Source organism: Harpegnathos saltator, unplaced genomic scaffold (assembly GCF_003227715.2).
Source record: "Harpegnathos saltator strain DR-91 unplaced genomic scaffold, Hsal_v8.6 scaffold381, whole genome shotgun sequence".
In the NCBI taxonomy this organism is placed as follows: Eukaryota; Metazoa; Arthropoda; class Insecta; order Hymenoptera; family Formicidae; genus Harpegnathos; species Harpegnathos saltator.
In genome coordinates, this window is record NW_020230185.1 from 949,276 (window position 1) to 973,799 (window position 24,524).

The window sequence follows — 24,524 nt, forward strand, 5'->3', positions numbered from 1 at the left end:
CCGAGTCGAAGAAGCCGACGAGCATGCCTCACAGGAACGGCACACGGACGGAGCGGGAAGTGCGTTTGATTTCGTTCCGGGTATCGTCATCCGATCGAGCGCAATCGCAGCGAAAAGAATGTTTCCGGCGCCATTTCTCCCTCCCTCTCTCTCTCTCTCTTTCTCTCCCCTTTCCTCTCGCGCCGTCCTGTGGACGTCAATTTTATATCGCCGCGGTTCTCGTCGCAGTCGCGCTCCACCGCGCGTCAGCTCGCGAACGACGTTAAACAGCCGCGCGCGCGTTGCGAGTTCGTTTCGCGTTCGTGAAAAGAAAAAAAAAAAGAAAAAAAAAAAGAAAAAACAAGAACAAGAAAAACGACCCTTGTGAATATGGAGAAGTCGGGAGCGCCAGGCGAAACAAAGAAAAAAAAGAAAAACCAGAAGGCCCGACGAGCGGGCCGCGGTCTCTGCAATTGGGGCACTTTCGAAAAATATGCGTGCAAACTTGCGCGCTTGCGCGCCCCGTATAATTAGCGGCCGTATCACGCCGAAACCCCCGGGGCTGAAATTAACAACGCGCATAAAAAGCGCGCGAGCACAACAGACGTGACCTGTGTGTGAAACATAACGAGAGCGACTCGCATCGGCGCATGTTATTCTCCGTGTTAACTTACCGATAATGATACAACCGCGCGCGCGCGCGCGCGCGCACGTCGATGACACGTTTCTCAAACACGCGCGTACGCGCACGCGCACGAGCTCGCGCTTTTACGCAACTCAATTTCCTCGTAAACCAGCAATTTACATTCACCACGACGAAATTTGATTCGCAACATGTCCGACCCTCTTATCGCGCCAGTTTATTATTCCTCCGGCTTTTTTCCTCTCGGCGGCGCCGCGTATGCGCATACATGTATGAATAAGAAGGAGCGTTTTGCTGCTCGCTGCTCGCTCCGTGCGTCGCACAAATTGCCTCAGACGTATAATTTGGCGATTAAGCATCGGCAGGTGGTTTAGGAGAGAAGAGGAGATGGGACCCCCCCTTTCTCCCCCGACAACAATTTCCCGGCGTAAACTTATCGCGCGGTGCGCTTCTCGTTACATCAGTCTCCAGCCTGATGGCTGGATACGCGGATACGCGCATGCGCGTGGGCGCGCTTCAGTTACTTTCTTCGTTCCTCTTTCTCTTCGCAGAGTGCCGCGCGCGCTATTGTAAATAAGCATCGTTCGATTTTGGCGCTCGGTATAATTTGTGTTAACCAGCTGCAATCCCAAGGGCTTTTATAACCCCGCGAACAAGATAAACTTTACTCTACTCCCCCCCTCCCCCCTCTCTCTCTCTCTCTCACGCTCGCTCGCTCGCTCGCTCATTGTGTTTCTAACATTTCCGAACACTGTTCTCACTCTGATAACCGCAATCGCGGCGAACTCATTCGCAAGTCGAATGGGATTTTTCGGTGTTACGCGGGAAATCTCGAAAGCTCGAAATTTCGAAAAGGAGGAATAATAGCGCGCGATTCCAGGCACGCCGGACGGGCCGACGACGACGAGGCGCAGATACGAGAGCGCGATTGTTACCTGTGGAGAAATTTAGGTGGGAAATCTCCGCAATATTTTTCAGGCAGCGCGTATTCCTTTTTCTTTCGTTTCCCCGCCTATTGTTTGCGAGCACGCGGCGACGAGCGCGCATATTTTATCGAACGGCGAAGGAAACCACCGCCAAGGAAACCACGCACGACTCGCGGCTAAATTAGAAAAGCGAGCGACGGATTCTTTTTTCTCTGCTAACCCGGCGACGCAGTCGCCGGTAACAGGAGAGCCGGAGCGACATTGACTAATGAGCTCGCATCGGGCACTCACAAGCACACGCAAATGCATTCTCCGGCTGTGTCGCGCGAATCATAATCCGCGCGCGGTCGTTTACGGCTGGTAATTTGACGTGAGACGAGCCACGAAAGGACCAACGATCCCTTCTCTCCCCCGTCCCGCCTCCCTTCCCCTCCTCCTTCTCGCCGTTCTTCCCAGCACAAGGGGCGCTACTCATTTTAATCACACTCGAGAGTGTGGAGAGTGAGAGGGACAGGCTCTCGCGCAAGCAGCCGCAGAAATCGCGCCCCGATCCATTCTTAATTAAAAAAATTTTAATTTAAAAATCTCACGAAGAAAATATAACGCGCGAGATATAAGTGTCGCAATTCCGCGCGTCGCACGCGCTCGCTCGCGTTGCGCGAACGTGATTATCGGAGTTAACCGCCGCCGCCGACGAGCGCTCTCTCTCTGTCTCGGCTCTGGAGGCGAATTTTTTAAGTCAACTGTGTTCGGTTAACGGTATTAAATTCAGATATAATGACGCTCTTCATTACGCGTAACGCTATCGTGATATCCGAACCGTACTACCTCCCCCTCCGCACTTCTGATCCGCTTTCTCCGTCTCCATCGTGCGTTATCGATTCTCGAAATAAATCTCACGAGCGGCGAAGAATTCGCGAGAGGCAGTCTCGCGCGATGGAAATAAATCTTGCACGCTTCAGGAAAAATTGCGGAAAATTATTTTCGCAATACGGCGTTGTTCTCTCCCTCCTCCTTCCCCCCTCCCTCCTCCCTCGCTCTTCCGTTCTTTTGTTACAGGAGTAAAGGATGGCTACGATTTAATGTAAACGGGCTGTTCCGCGCGAGGAAGTAATACGCAGTTACATGATCCCGCGGCACACACCGGCGAGATGTACGTGCGCGGGATACGCGTAATTTCGCTCCTGAGAATAAAAAAGGATCGTACGCGGGGAGTGTAACACGCCCGCGCCGCTGCGGTTGCGCTCGCATTGCCTTCTCGTTGCCATTCGTTCGCGGTGGCCGGATAAGTGCCTCGTAAGTAGTATAAAACTTTCGCTCTTAACGTCTCTCAATATTCGCGCGCGCGCGACTTTCGCGCAGAATGTTACCGCGCCGTTCCCCGCGACTCCCCCCCGCAGAAAGGACTTTTTTCCCCGAGAACCGCGCGGCAGGACGGGGAATTTGTGCACGAGAGCACGCGTGCATACTCGACGGAAAGTCCACGAGGACGATGTAAATTCTTTTCTCCTTCTGTTTATTTTCTTCCCTTTTTTCCTTCTTGCCTCATAACCACGTAACAACAAACTTGTCTCGCGCCGCTGTTTGCCTCGTTCCTCCCTGTCGTTCCGCGCCGTCGTGAAAGCTGCGACAAACACGAACCGAAATTTTGACTCCACTTTAATCCTGCAAGCACCCTCCAACTTGAAGGATCAATGGAGGATCTCGAAGTATGACGCTTTACGAGCTACCGCTTCGCCTTGGCTGCAAATAGTTGCTACAGGTATTTTTCCAGAACGCATCACAGGAAGCTCGCAATCGCTTCTTGAAATCTCCAAATTCTTCCGCGTGAGAAATCGAAATTTCTAACGTCGTTGAGAAAATATTAATGAAATGAAAGAGAGTATTGTTTGTACCTTATCGGATTACGTAATTTTTGTTCATCGCAAACTCGCATTCGCAATTAAGCGAATGGATGGACCACACTTGTTGTTTATTGAAATTATTAAGGACACCCGAAGATTAAACGCAGACGAGCCATAGCGAGAAAAAAAAAAAAGAGAAAGAAGGGGGAGTAAGAACAGCGGTGATTATTTGCAACGTCGGGAAACAATAGCCGGCGCAATATCATAGCCCGGTTTGCCGAGTTTGATGGAACCAGCGGGATTAATGCGGAACCAAAATGTCGACTTTGGGATTCTTCGGCAAAGCCGACGCGCGATCGCGGCTCTCGCTGTGATCGAGTCCGCCGCGTAAAATTGTTATTACGAATGCGCGCGCACGCGCGCTCGCTCGCGACTCCTCGCGCAAACGGACGAATAAGCCCGCGCCACTAAAATTGCATCTCGGATTACAGCACAGTCACGGAAATTCCAGCTTTTCCGCTCGGTCCAAGAGGGACACGCCGTTCTCCGGCGTTGCTCCGGCAGTAGCTGGAAATACGCGCCCCGGCGATGCCACTCGTTAGTTTTCGTCGGCAATTTTCCCAACCGGCTTTCGCTATTCTTCGCGACGAGCCGTTTCCGGGTAGAGTGCCCATTAAAAATGCCGGGGGGTAGAACGAAATAAAATAGATTTCCGCCCGGACTCGGGGGAGAGAGAGAGAGAGAGAGAGGGGGGGGGGGGGGGGGGAGAGAGAAAGAGAAGAGACCGACGCGACGTCATTCTGTTTAAAGCTGTCGCTGACTCGTTGCTGCCGTCGCGTCGAGTTACTTGGAGAGTCTCGCAATAAAATAACTTCAGGGCGAGAGAAGAGCGGGCGTTCCTGCGCTCATTATACGCCATTGTGCAGCACAAGCTCCAGATAAATCCCTTACCGAACACGTTATACTGCGCGGCCTCCCGTAATATCACTTTTTCTCGTAACTTTTCAAGTCGCCAACGCTGCGACACGCTGAATCGGCCGGCGCGCTTACTACGGCGAAAAGGGAGATGCAGCGCGCGCTGCATTTGTCGCGTCCGAATGATCTTGCATTTTTATTCGCGCGTGCAGCGCAACACTCGCGCAACCCCTATTTCGCGTTGTTTATAAGCGCCGTCGACGACTGCTCGGTCGCGGAGGTGCGAATAACGATTATCGATACTAGCTAAAAGTAAAAGGGAAGGCAGGTATCATCGATATCGTATCGATAGTTGGCGATAATAAATACCGTTGGATAATGCCGTTATTGATGTCGTTTAATAAAACAGTAAAAACAGTAAATAATGCCAATATAATCGGTAAATGGCTCGTACACGTAAAGAAAGAGTCCATGATTTCGAAGGGGAAAGAGAATGGCATTATCAGTTTTTTATTTGGAGGGCATTTTCAAGGTCAGTTGAAGATCAACTTAATTTTTAAAATAGAAAGCCCAATTTTTTATTATATCTTCTCTTTTCGCCAATTAATTTCAACAACTTTTGTCTGAAACATTTTTTCATTTGCTTAATACTTTTTGAAATATTTAAAGAAAACTTGGTAACTTTTTCAACATTTAACTTACGATATCTCGCTAATTATTCGTCGAAAGGAAAAATAGTATTAGAATCTTTTTATTTTATTTATTATCAAGAATATATTACTATAATAATACCTTAACTTTTGTTAACTTATCGACCTTTGGAAATTTCAAAATTATTAAATTAACAAAAGTTAGGGCACTATTATAATGTATTCTTGATAGTAAATAAAGTAAAAAAGTCTAATACTATTTTTTTTTCGACGAATAGATAACGAGACATCGTAAGTTAAATGTTGAAAAAATTACCAAGTTTTCCTTAATCATTTCAAAAAATTTTAGGCAAACAAAGAAATGTTTCAGACAAAAGTTGTTAAAATTAATTGGTAGAAAAAAAAGATGTAACAAAAAATTGGCCTTTCCATTTTAAAAAATTAAGTTGACCTTCAGCTGACCTTGAAAATGCCCTCCAAATAAAAAACTTATAATACCATTCTCTTTCCTCCTTCGAGATCATGGAATACATGTTTCAGCTCTTTTTAATATCTTTCATAGTTTCCGATATTTTTTACCTGATACATTTAAAATTTAGCACCCTGTATAATCTTACATTGCTACATTGATTTCGCCCCAAGAGCGCTCTATTCTACATCTAAGCAAGAGTCTATCAAGACTTGTGACGCAATTGACGCATGCGCAGGAGGAGGTTCCGTCGAAATAAATACCCCCAACACTACTCACAACTGACTGATCAGCGCTGACGCCTAGCATATATTAACAAAATTATAACAATTGACCATCTATCCTTTATGCTCATCTATCCCGGTCTCTATTATCGGTAGTATCGACTCCATCGTTTATAGATAATCGTCGCTTGCTTCGCGAGCGCGCCGTCGCTCTGGATCGCCGGTATTCTTTCAAGTCGGCCACTCGCGAGCCGCACGCGAAACCAGCGTTTCCTCGTGCCGAGCGAGCGGCAGAATTAGCACACGGCTTGAGAGCGCCGGATATAAAACCATTTATGCCAAGGCCGTTATTCGCGCGTTGAAATCTACGCGAGCACGAGCGCAGGATTAATGCGGCCCGCTCGCGTGGATATAACTCGGCCTCTCAGAGACGGATCATTAGCGATTTCTTATTGAGGAGGTCGCGTTCAGCCGCATTCCGTCGGCGAGCAAATGATACGGCGCGGCGCAGCGAAAAGTAAGAAGATTCAGCCGGACTCACCGCAGGTGTACACGACTTTGAGGTAGGTCTTGCTGTCCGGTCTGCAGGGGTCGCCGAAGGTCGTGCTGTTGGCCACCACCGAGCATCGTCGTTTACCGTGGCATAATTGCATGACGGTTTCCGTTGCGAACGTTACCATGCAGGCTGCAAACATATAACGGTGGAAGTGTCAGAAACAGCCCCGAAAAAAGGGGGAAAAAGGAGCAAACGTCGCCCGTATGTCCTCAATCTTTTCGCGAAGGGTGCATTAATGCGAGAGGGGGACGGGGAAATCACAAGGAGGACAGAAGGATGCGTCCGCGCGAGTCTCACGATAATAATTCCGCATTTCGTTGAAACGCGTGCGGGCGCGACTGCTTTCATCCCGCCAGAACGTATCTGCGTATACGATCCCGGGCTTGCTTTTTGTCTTCCGAGAGAAAGACTTCTCTGTCTCTCCCTTTGTGCGAGAAACATCTTTGTAAGTTTCCGCTCGCGCTTGTTTATGATTTAGAACAAACACGATGCACATTGTTTCCGTTAGCGAATGCGCTCGAGGGCTACGGAGAGCCGGTCATCGACGACGACGACGACGACGACGACGATGCAGTCGCGCGGGAAAAAAAATAAGAATTTATTGATCCGACTTCACACACGACATCGCTGACAAGGGGAGAAGAAGCCGAAAAGAGGCGACGAGGAGAGAGCAGGAAGTCTCCGGAGTTTCCGACACTCTTTTGTGCGAGGAAATACGTACGTTGCGCTCGCGCGACGTCAGACGTGACGACGCGACGACGCGGCCTGTCGTCGCGTCTCGCGAAAGGATATCAAGGCGACCGCGAGGCATTCACACCGGAGAAGCCCGAAAAAAACGGCATTATATAACGCGCCGCCATTCCGCAGATTTTGCTCCTTATTGTCGTTCGCGCTCCGGCGAGATCGAGCAGTCGTAAGGAGCGATCAAGCGCCCCCCTCTGCGTCTCGGAGGGATTGACTGGCTGGCTGCTCTTGGCCTTGCGAATGATGAGGTGACGAGTAGGCCAAGTAGTTGCGTGAGGTGAAGATTTATCGGATCATCACGGGAGGTTCTCGGAAACGAGCTACTCGGACAGCTATGAAATCAGGACTTCTTTCCTTTGTTTATACGAGAGGAGGCCGGCAGGATGAATCCCGAGTAGAAAAATTAATAGGGCTCTGATAAGGGCCTGATTATTTTTCTCTAACATTAATCGGGCCCTAGCAGGGATGGAAAGACAAGGGCCCTACAAGATGTGTGACAAATGGTTTAACGAGTCCTTATAAAGCAATATTATGAGGATCCTATAAGGCAATATTAATAAGGCTTCATAAGGAAATATTTTTTTATTATTGCTGAAGTAAAAGTATTCTTTTCATTCCAAGAAATTTAGACTGCAATTTCTTTATTTCTTTATATCCTTGTTAGTATAAGACAAGAATTTTTCATTTTAAAAATATAGCGTACTTTACAATTAAATATAGCATTCTTGACACATAAGAATCCTGCTACTGTTTTTATTAAAGTTTGTTACATTTCAAAACGAAGGTAATACTAGAGAAACCCTTTGAAAAGACTAATGAATATGGCAACTAATAAAATTAACAAAATTTATTTTTAATTGCGGTATAATCAAAAAATCTTTAAAAGAACCAGATAGAGCGTACCTACTAAAATAATACTAAACTATAACAATTTTATTACACGCTTCAGATCTTATTAATTTTCTATAACAAAATTTGATTTTGTATATCTAAAGCATCCTTAAAAGATCCTTCTAAGGCTCACAGTTTTCCACGTTAAAGCGTTATTTCATAAAATCTAAGGCATCCCTAAAAAATCCTTCTAAGGCCCTTCTCAGCCCTTTCCCTATCAAAGCCTTATTTTGTAAAATTTAAGGTATCCCTAAAGGATCCATCTTGGGGCCTGATGTGATAATAATCCCTTCTTAGCACATCCTACTTTCAGCCTTATCGGGGCCTTATGCTTCATGAAAAGGGCCCTAATAATTTTTTGCTCAGGGGAATGTCTTTCCTTTGTTTATACAAGAGGAGGCCGGCAAGATGGATGTCTCGGGTTAAGTGCCGAGAGATGCGTTGACAGAAGGAGCCGCTTTGTCCATTCTCCATTTTTTTCGCTTACTTCGCCGCGAACGACGACTTTTTGGAATCGTCCGCTTCTCCTTCCGCTGGCGCCTTCAAAGTTGGGAGCGACTTTACGACGTATGCGCGCGCGAACGATGATTATAGCAGCGGTCAAAACGACCGGGAATTATTAATGTCACGCCGTCCGCAGTCAGCCAACGCGGCGGGATCGTCCGAGTAACACTTTACGAAACGGCTAAAAGCACGACAATGGTCTTCGCGGCGGCGAGCCATTCCCGTTTATGTTCTCTCGTTTAGCGAGAAGAGGAAGACAGCGGGGAAACTCTCGTGCTCCTTCCAGCGACGGCTGATTGATCGGACTAGACGAAAAGTCGTCGTGGGAACGCACTCGACGAAAGAGAGAGGGAGAGGGAGGGAGGGAGGGAGGGAGGGAGGGAGGGAGAGAGAAAGAGAGAGAGAGAGAGAGAGAGAGAGAGAGAGAGAGAGAGAGAGAGAGAGAGAGCCGACCGAGGAGAGCGAGACCGTTTAATCGCGAGTCGAGATGGAATTTACCTTGAAAAGTTAAATAAAAGCGCGCCGCGTCTAAGGGGAAATGAACGGGAAAGAGGCTGCGCGCGCGCGAAAAAGAGAAGACTCTCTTTTCTCTTGGCTGCCTCTTCAGCTCGAATTAAAAGTAGCTCCCGCGGCAGCGCGAGAACGTGAGTAACGAGCTTTGCCGACATCAAACGTCATATTTGCTGCGGGAGTACATCTATCGGTCATCGAATTATCGCAGCTTGTCCGTCGGTCCGTCCGTCCATCCGAGCAACATTCGCAACTCTCTTCTTAAACCACAGCGGAACTCACTTTAATTTCCTCTTCCTGGCGTCGCGCTAAAGTCGGCCGAAACTTGGGCGGACGCGCCGGGGAAAGTCGCAATTCCGTCTCGCCGAGGATGACAATAAAGTGGGACAGACAGATCGGCGCGGGTGGGGACTTCGCCGCCGCGAAAAACTCATCGGCGGCCAGAAGAAGAAAAACGGACGACGACGAAACTTATCGACCGATCTCCCGCGGCATCGGAAAATCCTATAATATGTCGTCCGACTCTACGGAGATGGGGCTTCGTGAGATTTATGTCGTCGTCGCCATCGCCGCCGCCGACATCGTCGCCGACATCGTACGCTGGATATCATTACTTTAATGACACGCGTTATTTACGCTCGCGTAAATACTTGACGTCAACTGTAACTTCGAAGTGTCGTCGCGTTATTATTTCCTGCGAGGTAAACGACGCAACGCCGGAACGACGACGGTGATGTAACGCCGAGATGATATCGGAACAAGACGGAGAGAGAGAGAGAGAGAGAGAGAGAGAGAGAGGAGAGCGCGCGAAACTTAGAGTTTATGCTCGATTACTTTCTGCTGTAATAACGAGTGATGTGGCGCCCCGAGCAGATGAAAAGTCTCGTAAATATTGCATAATCAAGATAAAATGAGAAGCTTTCTCTCTCTCTCTCTCTCTCTCTGTCTCCTTCTTCTTCCCGCGTGTACCTCGCTCATGTTCCATACACAATGGGTATATCTCTCTCTCCGTCACACAGAATGATTTATTATTATATAGATATTCGAAAGGGGCGGGAACCGTCGGTTTCAGTTCCTTTGGCACGGTCGGGGTGGGGCGGGGGGGAAGGGTTGGAGCGCGAGGCAGTCGCGACAAATTTGCTGATTGGTAGAATCTCGAAACGCCCGGATATCTCTCGCGCGGTTACACGACGATAAATCATTTACCGAATACCGTGACAGTTAACGCGTCTCCCCTCCTCCCTCAATACCTCTCTCTCTCTCTCCTCCGCTCCCGCCTGCCTGCCCGTGAGGGATGCGCAAAAATATCGATCGTTCGCGAAGTCGGGGGGGCGCGACTGAAAATTTCCAGAGGCGCCGCTCTCTCTCTCCCTCTCTCTCTCTCTCTCTCTTCCACGTGTCGAAAGCAGAGAACGAGAAAGAGAAAGAGAACAGAGAGGGGGAGGAGGCCGATAAGCGCCCGGCGAACGCACAGGACTGAATGGGTTAAGTGTGTCAGGCTGAATGGATGAATAGAAAAATGTCGGCAATCGACGCCGGCTACTTACTCTCCTCCTTCACGCCCCGCGGCTGCGGACACTGCAGGGACTCGTACTCCGTTCTGCCGAAAGACGCACTGAAGATCGCCACCCTCTGGCCGGGGTAACAAACGAGATTGATAACGTCGTTCTCGCAGGCCACTTTGCTCCTGAATTCATCTGAAATCGCAAAACCGGCGTTTAACAAAGCGGCCGTTCGAGCGTCGCATCGCGCGCTTCGCAGTGGCGCAGGATACAATTATGTTACCGTGTAACGCCGTTTTACAAGCTGTACTTTATTAGCGAGCTCGCCATTCTCTCTCTCTCTCTCTCTCTCTCTCTCTCTCCCCCATCGTCTCGTCGGAAACGAGAGAGAAAGAGAGAGAGAGAGAGAGAAAGGCGAAACGGAAGAAAGCCCAAGAAACGAGGAAAAATGCCGGGACAAATCGTAAATTCCGTGGGCTCGAACGCCGTGGAGGGTGCTTTTTACGAGCCGGGGCGTTTCCTCGGGGTGGAACAGACGCTGTCTACTCGTCTCGTTACGACACTCTCGTTGCATTCGCGAATTTCAATGAAGCGGAATAGCTTGCAGCTGCCGATAGTACGTTTTTGCGGGCGAGTCGCGCGGTGGCGAGGTCGCCCGGAAAGTTTCTTGCGGCGGACGTAGTTTGCGACCTTACGGATTGCCGGCGTTTCGCTCTCGCTGCCGGTATCCCGGGGACGCGATAAGCAAGGAGACAAGCCGGAAAGCGACCGGGTTCTGACGACAAAGTCTGTCGATTTGCGCGGACCAGCGATACACACCGCCATCCGTATTCGTCACACGCCGGGCCCGCTCGGCAAGATTGATTAACATCGGCGTCAAATCATCGACCTTCACCTCCCCCCCCCTCCCCCCTCCCGCCCGGTCGCGGTCTCCCGAAGTATGAAGACTTCATCGCCGATCAGCATCGGGGCGAAGATTTTATCGACAGCAGTGCGCCACATTCGCCATGTCTCGACTACTGTCGAGCCCGCGGGGATTGTTCGAAAAGTGCAGACTCAGTGCGGCAATTATCAAACTGAGTCGACGGTTGCCGCGAGCGCGATGTTTGTTAGCGTGGACGGCGCTAAAGCTGCAAAAATTGCTCGCAAAGTGCAGACTCAGTGCATCAATTATCAATTGAGCTCGTACTCGGTCAATACTTGGCAGTCGCCGACGTAAAAATCGCGTCGCTGTCACGCGCTCTCTCCTTGATCCGAAACGGCTTCGGGGCAAGGGAGGACACCCCCTTGAGACAAAAGTCCTTTTGTACCTTTCGGTTCTCAGGCCCCCTTTCTCATTTCCCCTTTATCCTTGGCTGATTTTTTCTAAACGACGGCAGACAGAAACCGATCAATTAGGGTAAGTCCGGGATAGATGGGCATGGTTCTTTAATTGGAAATAACACATATGTGTTATTGCAATAAATGATTAACAATATATTAACACACTCGGTGAAGAGGATAATGTATTAGGGTACAGGAGAATTTTTGTGAAGAAAAATTCATGGGACGCCAATAATAACGAGATATTAAAAATATTCTGTGAGGGATGGATGTGGGCAAGGGTGTGAAGAGTGTGAAGTTGGGCATGCCTATAAAAATGTAGAAATTTGTTTATCTTTATTTATTTTTTTTTTAGTATTTTACATCCTTTTATTTTTCGTGCCAAAAGTGTGTTGGATATTTTTTTTTTTCAAAACTACCCAAATTTCATTGTAACGGTTTTTGGGGTTGCTGAATCCGAATATGAAATCAGGTTTCTGAAATTCAAAATGGCGGATCCAATATGGCGGACTAAAACGCAAAAACTTATTTTATTTTAATGATACCTGATATTCGGGGTTTGTCAGATCGCTGAATCCGAATCTTATCAGATTTTTAAAATTTAAAACGGCGAATCGAAAATGGCCGATGAATTTATATTCAGCGACTTCAATAAACCATAAGATACCAATTTTTATAGAAATCCAAGTATTTTTCGAATTTTCAACCGCCATACTGAATTCGCCATTTTAAATTTCTAAAGTCTGATTTCAGATTCGGATTCAACGATCATGAAAACATACAAATACCAAAGCACCATACTATTGCAAATCGCAATAGTATAAATACATTTTTCTCAAGATGCTCATATATCATATATATGTGTCATAAAGCAAAAGTGGCACGAGATTTATTTGCCCATATATGTGTCACTGACAGTCAAGCGGTTAAGTATTAACCTTTTTACTAATCCTTTTATCAATTACTAATAAACTGAAACATTTGCACAAGTTTCTTGTAGAAACCAGAAGGGCAACATTGAAGAGAAGATTAAAAAGTGCCCGGACTTACCCTACTTTTCTTTTATGGAAATTACCGAGAGACACGCAAGGGCGAACACATTCCGATGCGAGAGCATCGAGGAATGTTTCGACAGAGAGTTGACGGAGTTATCTCCCGGACAGTTCCCTCGAAGCTATCTCTCGCTAGGCCGCGCTCGACAGTGACCGCGCCCGTTCGCTGTCTCGATCACGCATTGTCGGCGTTGCGAATTCGATATCGAAACCAACATGTATCAATCACAACCGCACGCGAACCGAACAACATGATACGGCAATGAAGTCTCTTACACCTGTCCGATGCTGCCGAATGTTACCTGTCATGTCTCGATTACCCAAAAAGAGAGAGAGAGAGAGACAGAGAGAGAGAGAGAGAGAGAGGGGGGCGGGCGGGGAGAAAAAATCTCGACTGCACGGCTAACGAGACTCAGCTGCAGAGAGTTGCAAGCCGCGGCGCAGCGGGCCGGCCGGCGCGATTAATTAGCAACAAAGATGCGCCCGACGCGCCGCGGGAGTGAATTTGTCCGCGTTCGAGCGCGACGCAACGAACGCCGCCGTCGGCCGCGGTAACTCGTTGATATATCGCGGTTTCGTTGCGGTGGAACAACTTGGGCCATAACCGACGATCCCACCACGGCGGGGCAACATCTTTTCATACCGCGACCATGTTTCTTAGCCTAGCACGGAAGTCGGCGGGTGCACTTATGCTTGAGATAAAGTGTTATGCCCCGCTTTATTGAGTTGGCGATTTACGGCGCCCGCCGGGCGTGTTGGCTTCCCGAACTTCTCTCGCGCCGGCGAACCGCGGCGGCCAATGGCCACTGCGCGCACTCGCGCGCTGCACAATTTAAGGGGCGAAATTACGCGCGCGCACGCACCCTTCTCTCTCTCTCTCTCTCTCTCTCTCTCAAGGTCACCGACCCGCCGACTCGACGATACCGGCCGGACCGTCTAAACACCGACTGACCTATTTCTTTTTCCGAGCTTCCACCGCCTGTGATATCGCATTTTGCATGTCCGACCGCGACCGGACAGATGTAGCCGGGCGGTAGTATTTTTTTCTACATTCACGCATCCTTTGTTGCCGCGCGGCGTACAGCCGATATCGAGTTTCAGCCCGCAAACAGCCGCGCGCCGCGCGTGTAATTTTGCAATAACGGCAGTTTCACCGCGAACTGTATTAAATCGTGCCGACGGTTAAAAGCACCGTCATACTTCATGGCCGGCGTTCATGTATCAACGGCCCGCCGAAATGATCCGAGATCGATCGCGCGGATCGCATTCAGCCGTGTCTTCTTCGATGCGTAATGTCCCGTTATGTGTATGTGTATGTGTGTGTGTGTGTGTGTCGATACCGCTATAAACATCAGCAGTCCTGTTTTCGCGCTGGCATATTTCAATATATCCCGTATTTTTGGTCCCAGCTTTAGTAAGTCGCGTGTTGTTTTGCCGACTCGTATTTCGTTTGCATAACCGGCGCGGCGCGACGCGGCGCATGCATCCGATTTCAGGCAGCCCGCTGATTCGATCCGCTCATTTCAAGCGAGCCCGCTCCGCTGATATCGCTTTACCGCAGCCGCGATTGTTCATTCATTACACCCGGCAAACATGCGCGTTGATCTCATTTGTCGCGGCGACTGCAATGTCGAAAATGCCAGGCCAGCTCGAATCGGCCGCGTTCCGGCCGTCGCGTACGTAACGAGCGGTCGCGGAAGACGCCTCTCTGCAAAATGGCGCAGAAGTCTGTGCTCTCCCCCCCGGTGCGCCGCCCAATCTTCCACGTTATCAGCATCAGATTACATCGGCTTGCGCATCCCTCCAGGTCTCCCTTGCTCCTCCCCCTCTCCTCCCCCCCCCACGTAACTGCCCGTATCGCGCTATTACGGCCACGATAGCCATGCGAGGCAAAAATCGCCGCGCCACGTACCTGCCGGAAGTCTCTCGAGACTCGTATCCCACCTGGAAGGTGGAAGGATCCCAGCACTCTCCGGACATATCAAAGACCGGGGCGTCAATGGCCCGTGAAATTTCGCTCGGAAGAGCGGATCGTGGTACAAACGCGCGCGCACGACTGCGGGCCGGGAGAGAGCAAGAGCGAAATGGAAGGGGGGGAGAGAGAGAGAGAGAGAGGGAGAGTGCTCGCGGAACTTCCTTATTGCCCGTAAGAACGTCCGCGGGGAGTGCGGGGGGCCGGGTCGTGCGAGGGAGACGTCCAGTCTGGAGGTTTAATTGGCAAAAAAGAGGAAGCGCGCCGCGCGACGGCGGCGGCGGCGGCGGCGGCGGGGAGCTTGCAGGGGAGGGCGAGGGGAAAGAGAGGTAATTCCCTCGGCGGACCACTCGAAGCGACAATGGAGCCGGCTCCTCGCTTTTTCAGCAAAAGGCTGGGGCTTCGATCGACCTACTTTTTCCGACATCGATGGAATCTCTAGTTTCCACGTATGTTCCCGTGCCGAGAGAGGCCGAGAGAGAGAGAGAGAGAGAGAGAGAGGGGGGGGAGGAGGAGGAGGAGGAAGTGGGAGTAGAGAAAACGCGAGCGCGCGAGAGTACGTGCCCTCCACCTACGAGAGGGCACGTCGGTGGCCGACACGAGCGGATGTACGTCGACGAATGGAATTCTCCTCGAGGTACGTCCGGCCCTTTTTCGAGCACTCCGCCGGGTACGCTGTGGACGCGAATAACGCGGAGAAAGAATACGTGTCGTGGGTGACCGACAAAGCCGGCGAGGAGGAGGAGGAGGAGGAGGAGGGGAATTTTATTAGATTCTAAAGCGAATCGAGCAGCGCCGACGATAATGACGTCGCGGGCGTCGCGGACACGTCGTCGTCGCTGCGGCTTAAGAACGAAAGGAAAACGGAGAAACAGGGCGGCGAGAGACGGGAAGAGGCAGCGCAAAGCTGAAAGTTATTAATTGGCTCGATTATGAAGCTGCCGAGCTGACGAGCTTTGGCAGTTCGACTCCCCGGCTACGGTAGATTCTTCGCCAGCGACGTGTGAAAAGCGGCGCGATAACGAACAGCGCGAGATATCAAATCGCGCCTCTCCGTGACTGACGCGTGCGCGGGGAGGAGGAAAATAATTTAACGGGATATTGAGGTCGGCTAGACGACGGAATGGCGGCCGATTGCTCCACGTACGCTCGAAGACTGAGAAGAATATCGGGGCGCGTGCGACGCATCGTCGACATTATTACCCCGCCGGTGTGGAGGGATCGCTCGCCGCCGACATCCCCCCTCTCTTATTGGCCTCTATTAATCCTTGGCGATTGAGAATAGACCGAGGATCCCGATGCCGAAAGAAAATGACGAAGAATCACCGGCGGCGGCGACCGGAAGAACGGTCTCCCGCGCGCGAATCCAGCGCGTTTTCCAGCGCGGACGCGTTTCTCTGTTTCGCCGGCGGGTGCTCGAATTTTCGGCTCGGACGCGCGATCGTCAAGAAATCGGATACCTCTAAAGACGGCCGTTATTCTCGTCAATCATATATCCCGGGCCGAGCGCGAATACTATCCCGCTGCTGCAACCCGACTATCGATTATACGCGCGTCGCAAATCCGATTACAGCACGGTGAAACATGAAGCAACCTCGTTTACTCCTCATTACATCGATCATCGGTCGGACGAACGGGCAAAAATTAATTAGACGTATTAAGCGCGTTCACACAGACGCGCGGAGCTCGCTGTGCGTGTGCAGTGACGCAATAAGTGGCACGTGCTGTCGTCGGATAGATTTGCGGCCAGCGCGTGAGGTGTCGGCTGGCTTTGGCACGTAACGCGACACGTGTAATATGTAATCGTCCCGCTGATGTATTACAGGGGACGACCGCGTTCGCCACGTAGCAGCGTAGCGCTCCCCTTCCCCTCCCCCGGGCGTTACGTTTTTGGACGTGAAGAGTCGAACGACGTGCGGTAAATACAGGCAGGACAGCGCGCGCGCACTTGCGTTAACATCGTTGAGACGTTGGGATCCTCCCCGAAAAATTCGCAAAATCGTCGGGAACGCGCGAATGCAACGCGCAAACGTGCGTTTCGTCGCACGTACGCTGCGGACGGAAGAGGCCGCGAGGGTTTAATTTGATATAATATTATTGAATTTAGCAGAGTGCACGCGCACGCGCGCGCGCGTTCGCGGGATACAATGGAAGCACTCGTTCGCGCGAGAGCGCGTGTCACGGTTAATGAAAATTCAATTGCAGAAACCTGAATTTTGCATCGCGAATTTGATGTTACAGTGAATTTGCGTGCCGCAACAAGAACATTGCAACGTCGCGATAAACAGATAAATTGCGCACGCGCGCGCGTGTGATCGGATCGCGTTTCCGCCCGGCGAATAATGAAAATGGCGGCGGGGGAAAACTTCGATAGTTTCTTCCAAAATGTAGCGTCGTTATCGTAACATTTCCCATGCGTCTGTTGGCTAACTGCGAAGTACATGTGCGCGTACTTTCTAAACGACCGCGTACGGTCTTTATCCCGCCTCCGCCGCCGCCGCCGCCGCCGCCGCCGCCGCCGCCGGGCGACACCATATTTCCAGGGAAAAAATGTCGAGATAAAAGTTTCGCGAAACGAACGTTTTACGGGACATTTGGGCTCTTCACTTAGAGTTTCGCACGCTCATCATTTTGCTGCAGCCAGGAAATTACGCGTCGCGCACGTAAGCTGCGCCGTGCGGAGAGCGGCCAGCGCGGGAAGGAAGATTCTTCGAGAAGAAAGAGCCCGAGCAGAAAAATTAATAGGGCTTTGGTAAGGGCCTGATTATTTGTCCCCAACATTTTAATCGGGCCCTAGTAGGGATAGTAAGACTAGGGCCCTACAAGATGTGTAACAGATGGTTTAACGGGTCCTTATGAGGTAATGTCAACAAGGTCTTATAAAGCAATATTAATAAAGCCTTCTAAGGAAATATTTTTATTATTGCTTGAGTAAAAATATTACGTTCTTTTCATTCCAAGAAATTTAGGCTGTAATTTTTTTTGTTTCTTTATAACCTTGTTAGTATACAACAAGAATTTTTTATTTTCAAAACATAGCATACTTTACATAATAAAATATAGCATTCTTTAGTTAGAAAAATCCTTGGAAGAGACTAGTGAATATGGCAACTAATAAAACTAATAAAATTTGTTTTCAATTGCGGTATAATAAAAAAATTTTTGAAAAAACTAGGCAGAGCGTACCTACTAAAACAATATTAAACTATAACAATTTTATTACAGATCCGCTTCAGATCCTATTAATTTTCTATAACAAAACTTGATTTTGCGCATCTAACGCATCCTTAAAAAATCCTTCGAAGGCCCACATCAGTTTTCCATGTTAAAGCGTTATTTCGTAAAATCTAAGGCGTCTCTAAAAAATTTTTTTAGGGACGCCTTAGATTTTTAAAAGACCCTTATCAATTTTCCCTCTATCAAAGCCTTATTTACTAGTTCTAAAGCATCCCTAAAAGATCCATCTCGGGGCCTGATGTGGTGATAATGGGTCATTTGCCTTTTTAAGGCATCCCCTACTTTTGGGGCCTTATCGGGGCTTTATGTTTCATGGCCTTAACAATTTTTTGCTCGGAGTGAGACGCGACACACAGAAATTGCACCGTATAATTTGCCGTTTAACGAAGCGGCTACGCATGGAGCAATTTCAGACTTTCTATTTCTTCCCCATCTCACGCGGATCGATCCGGAATATCGATAATATCGTGTTTACGTTAGTTGGTGAATTAACATTAATATGCTTAAACAATTCGTTCCAACGATTGATATTATAATAATTTATCATGCGAATAATTGATCAACGATCAATATTCATGTCAATTAATGCGGCAAATATTAACGCGGTCTACGATCGGTCGACCTGCGCTACTTCTGTCCGGCCTGTGGGCGACTTTACTACTGCCGCGAGTCCAATTGATTTCAAGAGGAGCATGCTTGCACGATAAACGCCGTGTTTTATCTCGGATGTGTGCGCGTCCTCGCACGTGACATTGTCCCGTTAATACGCTCGACTTTGCCTTCTTCATTTTTCTTCTTGCACTTCCGTATCACTTTCCCTTCTCCATCGACCTTGTGTGACGCTGCAATTACAACGCGCGGCCATCGTTCTCCTCTCTCCTCGTTACGGATCGCGTTTCAAATTCTCCTCCGTACGTTCATTCAGCGACTCGCCTCTGATCTCGTCCTTTTGTACCTCTTTCATCGGCTGCCTTTCGATATTCACCGCGGCTACCGAAAATCCATAGCTTGCATCACGTACGTTCCAGAGTTTCAGTAGCCGGCGGGAAATATCGGGAGGCAGCCATTGTATACTCAAAGAGGTTACATAAGCCAAAGTTAATTTATTAAATAAATCTATCTGTCTATTTATCCAGCGTACGAGCGCTCGTTCGAAGGCCTCATTAGACTAACAGTACTCGCTTCGCCTCGCCTCGTTAAGTAAAATGCCCGCTGTTAATTTCTCTCCCTCGCGCGCCCGCCGCCCGCCGGATAGATCATTGCCGATGCTAAGACGCGCTCGCGTATTCCCTTCGTGTTGTATCTCGCGATCTTTTTATAGATATTAAAGATTATTCCGGCGAGGTCTCGAGGCAAGCGCCCCCTAAGCTGTACTCAAAGCCATTGTCTTTCGTATTACCGGCGCAAATACGCCGGGAAAACTTCTCAACCTCGCTCGCCGTAATATGTACTCTCTCTCGTTCGCCGAACTTTTCCCTGTATCTGCTCGAAGTGTTTCGCATTGCCTCCTCTCGCTGCTGTTACTCGGGAAACAATCCGGCGGGCTGATTGCGAGGCTTGTCGAGCAAAAATTGTCTTGTACTTGCCGTTGCGTTTCTAACGATCCGCCGATACACTCGGCGGCGCTTTTGCCTACCTCTCCTTCACGATAATCTCTCGTCGTGCGTTCAGTTACGTTAATTTTTTATGTCTCTGTCTATGGCTTTGAGAGCGAATTTGAGGGCGAATCGTCTCAAGATTCGAGCGACGAAATGGACGATATAAAAAATATACTGCGTCTTGCATAAGAATTGGAAATATACGTGGGTTTACTGTCGATTTGTTCCGACAGACTGCCATCTAGTAAAGCCTAGATTAGCTTATCGTGGGACGTAGTTTCTCTCTTCAAGAGAAATAAAGCTACTACTCTTGCTGCAAACTACCGCGTGCGCACGCTACTGATCTCTGCGATCCCCCTTTCCTTCCATTTTCCCCTTTAAAATATTTACCCATTCGAGCGAATAGATTTGAAAAGCGGAACGCAGATATTGCACGAGTTTACGGAATAATCGGGACGTCTTTAACGACTGGATTCAAAGTAACGTAAACAATTGGCATGTCCAGACGTTAAGCATGGATAGCCATCAATTTACGATTGATGCACCTCCGTACGTCGATAAAAATTCGATAACTATCGGCTGTGAAAAATGCTGCACGAGTCATTTCGGAAATGGGTCCACCACGGTTTAGTACGTAGCAGTTTCGATTTTATGATTTTAGCTTGGGGCAAAAAATTAAAAAAAAAGGAAGCAAAAGAGAGAGAGAGAGAGAGAGAGAGAGAGAGAGAGAGAGAGAGACGTTTCCACGCTCGCGGGACGAAGCCCATGTATAAAATATGACACTTCTCGTAAATTGAAACACACGCACTTTTATCTTGTTCGAGTCTTGTTAACGACACGCCATTAAATGGAAACGGAATTTAGGAAATAATATATTTACAACCCCCGGCAATGTTATCGGATTTATCTCTTGCGCGGATGCTTTTTGGAGGAGGAAAAAAAAATAGCTGATATATTTAAACATATATACATAACGCGACGGATGAAATCTGCGATACGGAGAGCCCCGCTCGACGCACAAACAGCGAGCAAGCTGTATTAAAATAAAAACGGGTATCTCGTTGCCCCCGCCCCCTCCCTCCCCCCGGCCCGGCCCAACTCGAGTTACAGATAAATTTCATAATATATTCTCTGATCCACGCGTCGCGTCGGAAGGCCCCAAAGTCGCCGGATCAGATGAAAAGGGAAAACAACGCGGGAGGGGAAAAAAAAAAAAAAAAATGGCGGGAGGACGCAGATTGGAGCGGTTTGCTGTTCAGCATTCCGCGCGTCGCGCCCGAAAGTTTCGCGCTATCGTGCTAAAGCGAACCGGTTACCAGGCCGTATTTCTTGCGTCTGAATTGTAGTCTTTTTCAGCCGGCAAAACTGTGACACACCTTTGTTCGCGAGAGTGATTTAACGCCGCCAACGGCGCCCTCGAAAAAGCCACCTGGATTTACCGTGCGTGCGTGCGTGTGTGTATGTGTGTGTGTGTGTGCGCGCGTGCGGTAAACAATGAGATGACTGCGGCTTGCGCAGGAGCCATCGCGGACCTCGAGAATGTAAAACGCGCCGCGATGGAGTTACTATACCGCCTGGCAAAAATTACTCGAACCTTGTTACCGCAACAGGTTGCCGTCATTGCTCTATGCGGAGGCGCGCGTATAGAGATGCCGCGCGCGCGGCTGAGACGCGAGCTTTTGTTGTCGGCTGCTGAGTACATAGTGTAACAAATGCAGCGCAATCCGCGGGGCGTTGTCTCGCCATTTAAGAGGCTGAATTCTCACCGGCTGTCCCCGGCTGGCGGGACTCCGTCGGTTCCCCGTCGAGACATTCGCTCTCGCTTTAGAGAACTCGTAGATGTCTTATAAGGCAATATCAACAGAGCTTTGTAAGGTAATATTAATAGGGCCTCATAAGGAAATATTTTTATTATTGCTTGAGTAAAAATATTCGCTCTTTTCGTCCAAGAAATTTAGACTGTAATTTCCTTACTAGTATTTCTTTATATAACCTTGTTAATGTACAAGAATTTTTTATTTTGAAGACATAGCATACTTTATAATAAAATATAGCATTCTTTACACATAAAAACCCTGCTACTGCTTTTATTAAAGTTTGTTACATTTCAAAACGAGGGCAGTATTAGAAAAATCCTTGGCAGAGACTAATGAATGTAACAACTGATAAAACTGATAAAATTTGTTTTTAATTGCGGTATAATTAAAAAAAACCTTTGAAATAACCAGACAGAGCGTACTTGCTAAAAGAATGCTAAACTAAAGACAATTTTATCACACGCTTCAGATCTTATTAATTTTCTATAACAAAACTTGATTTTGTATATCTAAGGCATCCCAAAAAGATCCTTCCAAGGCCCTTATCAATTTTCCCTATCAAAACCTTATTTATCAAATCTAGGGCATCTCTAAAAAATCCTTCTGAGGCCCTTGTCAGTTTTCCTTACCAAAGTCTTATCTCGTAAAATCTAAGGCATCCCTAAAAGATTCATCTCGGGGCCTGATGTGGTAATAATGAGGCATCCTTTTTCAGGGCGTCCTATTTTCAGCCTCATCGGGGCCTTATGCTTCATGAGAATGGCCCTAAGAATTTTTTGCTCGGGAAGACGGTGCTGACAGTGAAAATCGATCAAGCTCGGACCCTGTTTGTCGGCTGGACGGCGGAAATAAAAAATCCAGCCCGATCGCAGACTTTCCAGGTAAGTTCAACTCCCGATGCTTCTGTTGTAGCCAACAGGCATTTTTAGCGGCTGCGATCTCGAGCGGAGCATCGAGGTAATCGGCGGAGATCGACTCGCGGCAGTCGAAGCTCGTAAAGTTAAAATTCCAACCAAAACGCGCTGAGCTCGCGGTATATCGGGCAAAGATATCTGCGCGCACGTAAGGACCACGTCCTCCGTAAGGGATCGCAAAGATCCTCGAGGAGATCCGAGCCCATTGGAATCGCACTGATACGAAGTCCCGAAGTTCGATTTCACTCGGGTTCGCTTCATCTCGGCGCGCGATTACGTTCTCACCCGCCATAAATATTCCCGCCCGTGCGCAGCCATGAAAATCAGCCCGAGTTCGTAGGATCACGTCGCGTCTGAGAGAAATTCTCGCGAGTTCCTCGTCAATTCGTCGATGCACGCGTGTCGCGCGCGGGGAATTTCCCCGATATAGCCGGGTTTTATGCGAGCGACGAACCGAACTAATGCTCGACGTCCGCATAGAAAGGAATCGCGGATGTCTCAAAGAAAAACGATCTCTTCGGAGGAGGAAGTTCGATCTCGCGTCTGCTCGCGCACGTTCGTGTATGCATTCGTGCCGGCGCGCGTGTGTGTGTGTGCGCGCACACGCGCGCGTACGTTTATAGATAAGAGTACTTACAGGGACGGCATTTGTAGGCAACCTCGATGTACTTGCGCAAACCGGGGCAGGGGTCGCCCTGGAAGGTGTTCGGGCTGGTGTTGAACTTGCACTGCCGTTTCTTCTGGCAGACCTCGACCACCGTCTGCAACAGTGAGTGCTAACGCGTCATTCAGAAGACCCGCTCACATTGCGATAGCGGTCGATGGTAATTGCGAGAGAGGGAGAATACATCGGATCGTTGCGGTATAACGAAGCGCACCGCCCAGACGGGGCTTTCCATCATTTCCCGCGGAGTTCGTTTTCGCATTTACTCGCCGCACCGAGGCGACTGTTACGTAAACTGCCTGGGCGAGCCGAAGGAGAAAGGGCAAGTCCGTTTTCATTTGTCGACGGAGTCGGTGTCTTCGCTTCGACGTCGCGTGGAAACGCGCTTGGCGAGGAAAAACTGTCGCGAGGGAGAGCGCGAGCTCCGGGACTGGTCTTGCGAAGGAAATGGACGTCTCAAGAATTGAATTCTCCACGATTACAAATACCCTCCGCCGGATATAGTACACAAGTTAATTATACAGACGAGTGAGGTATAAGGGGACAGGTCCGCAACGACGGAGATTAATATAATAACGAAGGCAAGCGGGACTGCACCGACGGAACAATCCAGCTCGATGGCGCTTTGAAGTCGGGACTCGAAATTACAGCGCCCGCACCCTTTGCCGCGGTTATTGCGATTGCCGCGGAGGATATACGTCCTGCTGGGGAAAAAAAGGGCAGTCGCAGCGACGACCGAGTGGGCAAACTGCGTCGCAACTTCAGCCGAACCGAGCCCGCTCTTGCGCGAAATAAAGACTTAATTTTCGCGGCCTCAACCCTTTCCGCTGACGAGTTCGAGTTTAAATTAGATTATTCTCGCTTTTTTTCCCTCTCTCTCTCTCTCTCTCTCTTCTTTCTCCTTTCTCCTCTCACCCAAACGAGAAACTCTCGGATAGAGGTACAAAGTAATATCGTCGGGGGAGTTAACTTCCCTATGCAATCCGAGAGGAACGCGCGCGCGCGCGCGCGTCAATATTCGCAGCGCGGGGAAACAAACCCCGGCGAGGTGAAAAGATATAAATCTTTTTTTCCAATTCTCGTCCTTTCTTATGGGGAGAATTACATGCGGAGCAAGCCGTTTTCAAGGCTACTTTTACGAATCTTATGAACAGAAACGCTAGGATCAATGGACCTGAAATTTTCACAATGTATTCATTAGTGTTCAAAGTATAAAATAAATTTGTTACTATCTATATGGAAAGCACACATAAAATTTTAAACGCGTTTATCATCTGGAAACATCATTTTCTTAAATTGTCGACACGATTACACAAAAACTAACAAAATCGAGTAGCTTGAAATTTGTACGTAATGTACAGTAGACATGTAATTTTCGCCCCTATTTCAAACATAGTTATATTTTATTTTATTCATTTTTTTAAGCATAGGTATAAGTTTCATTTTCGTTATTTTTTTTTGTATGTACAATCATTATTTTTCCAAACTTGATTTCACTGCCTTCATTTCAGTATGGGCTACAATGGCATTCATATATTTTAAAGATCTTTCTCATTTTTTAGTTTCAAAGTAGGGAGAAGCCCGGAATTA

The 24,524-nt window shown here is 48.8% G+C and overlaps 1 protein-coding gene across 2 annotated transcripts in view; it reads right to left on the bottom strand.

The window, feature by feature from the left end:
• LOC105185657 (protein eva-1 homolog C) overlaps positions 1 to 24,524 on the bottom strand; it is a 250,895-nt gene that overhangs the window by 66,701 nt on the left and 159,670 nt on the right. For both annotated transcript variants that reach the window (XM_025300726.1, XM_025300725.1), the window contains exons 3-5: positions 22,908 to 23,046; positions 10,403 to 10,552; positions 6,192 to 6,335 (exon numbers count right to left, since the gene is read on the bottom strand). In XM_025300726.1, the coding sequence (XP_025156511.1) occupies positions 6,192 to 6,335; positions 10,403 to 10,552; positions 22,908 to 23,046 (433 nt within the window). The remainder of the gene's footprint in view (positions 1 to 6,191; positions 6,336 to 10,402; positions 10,553 to 22,907; positions 23,047 to 24,524) is intronic.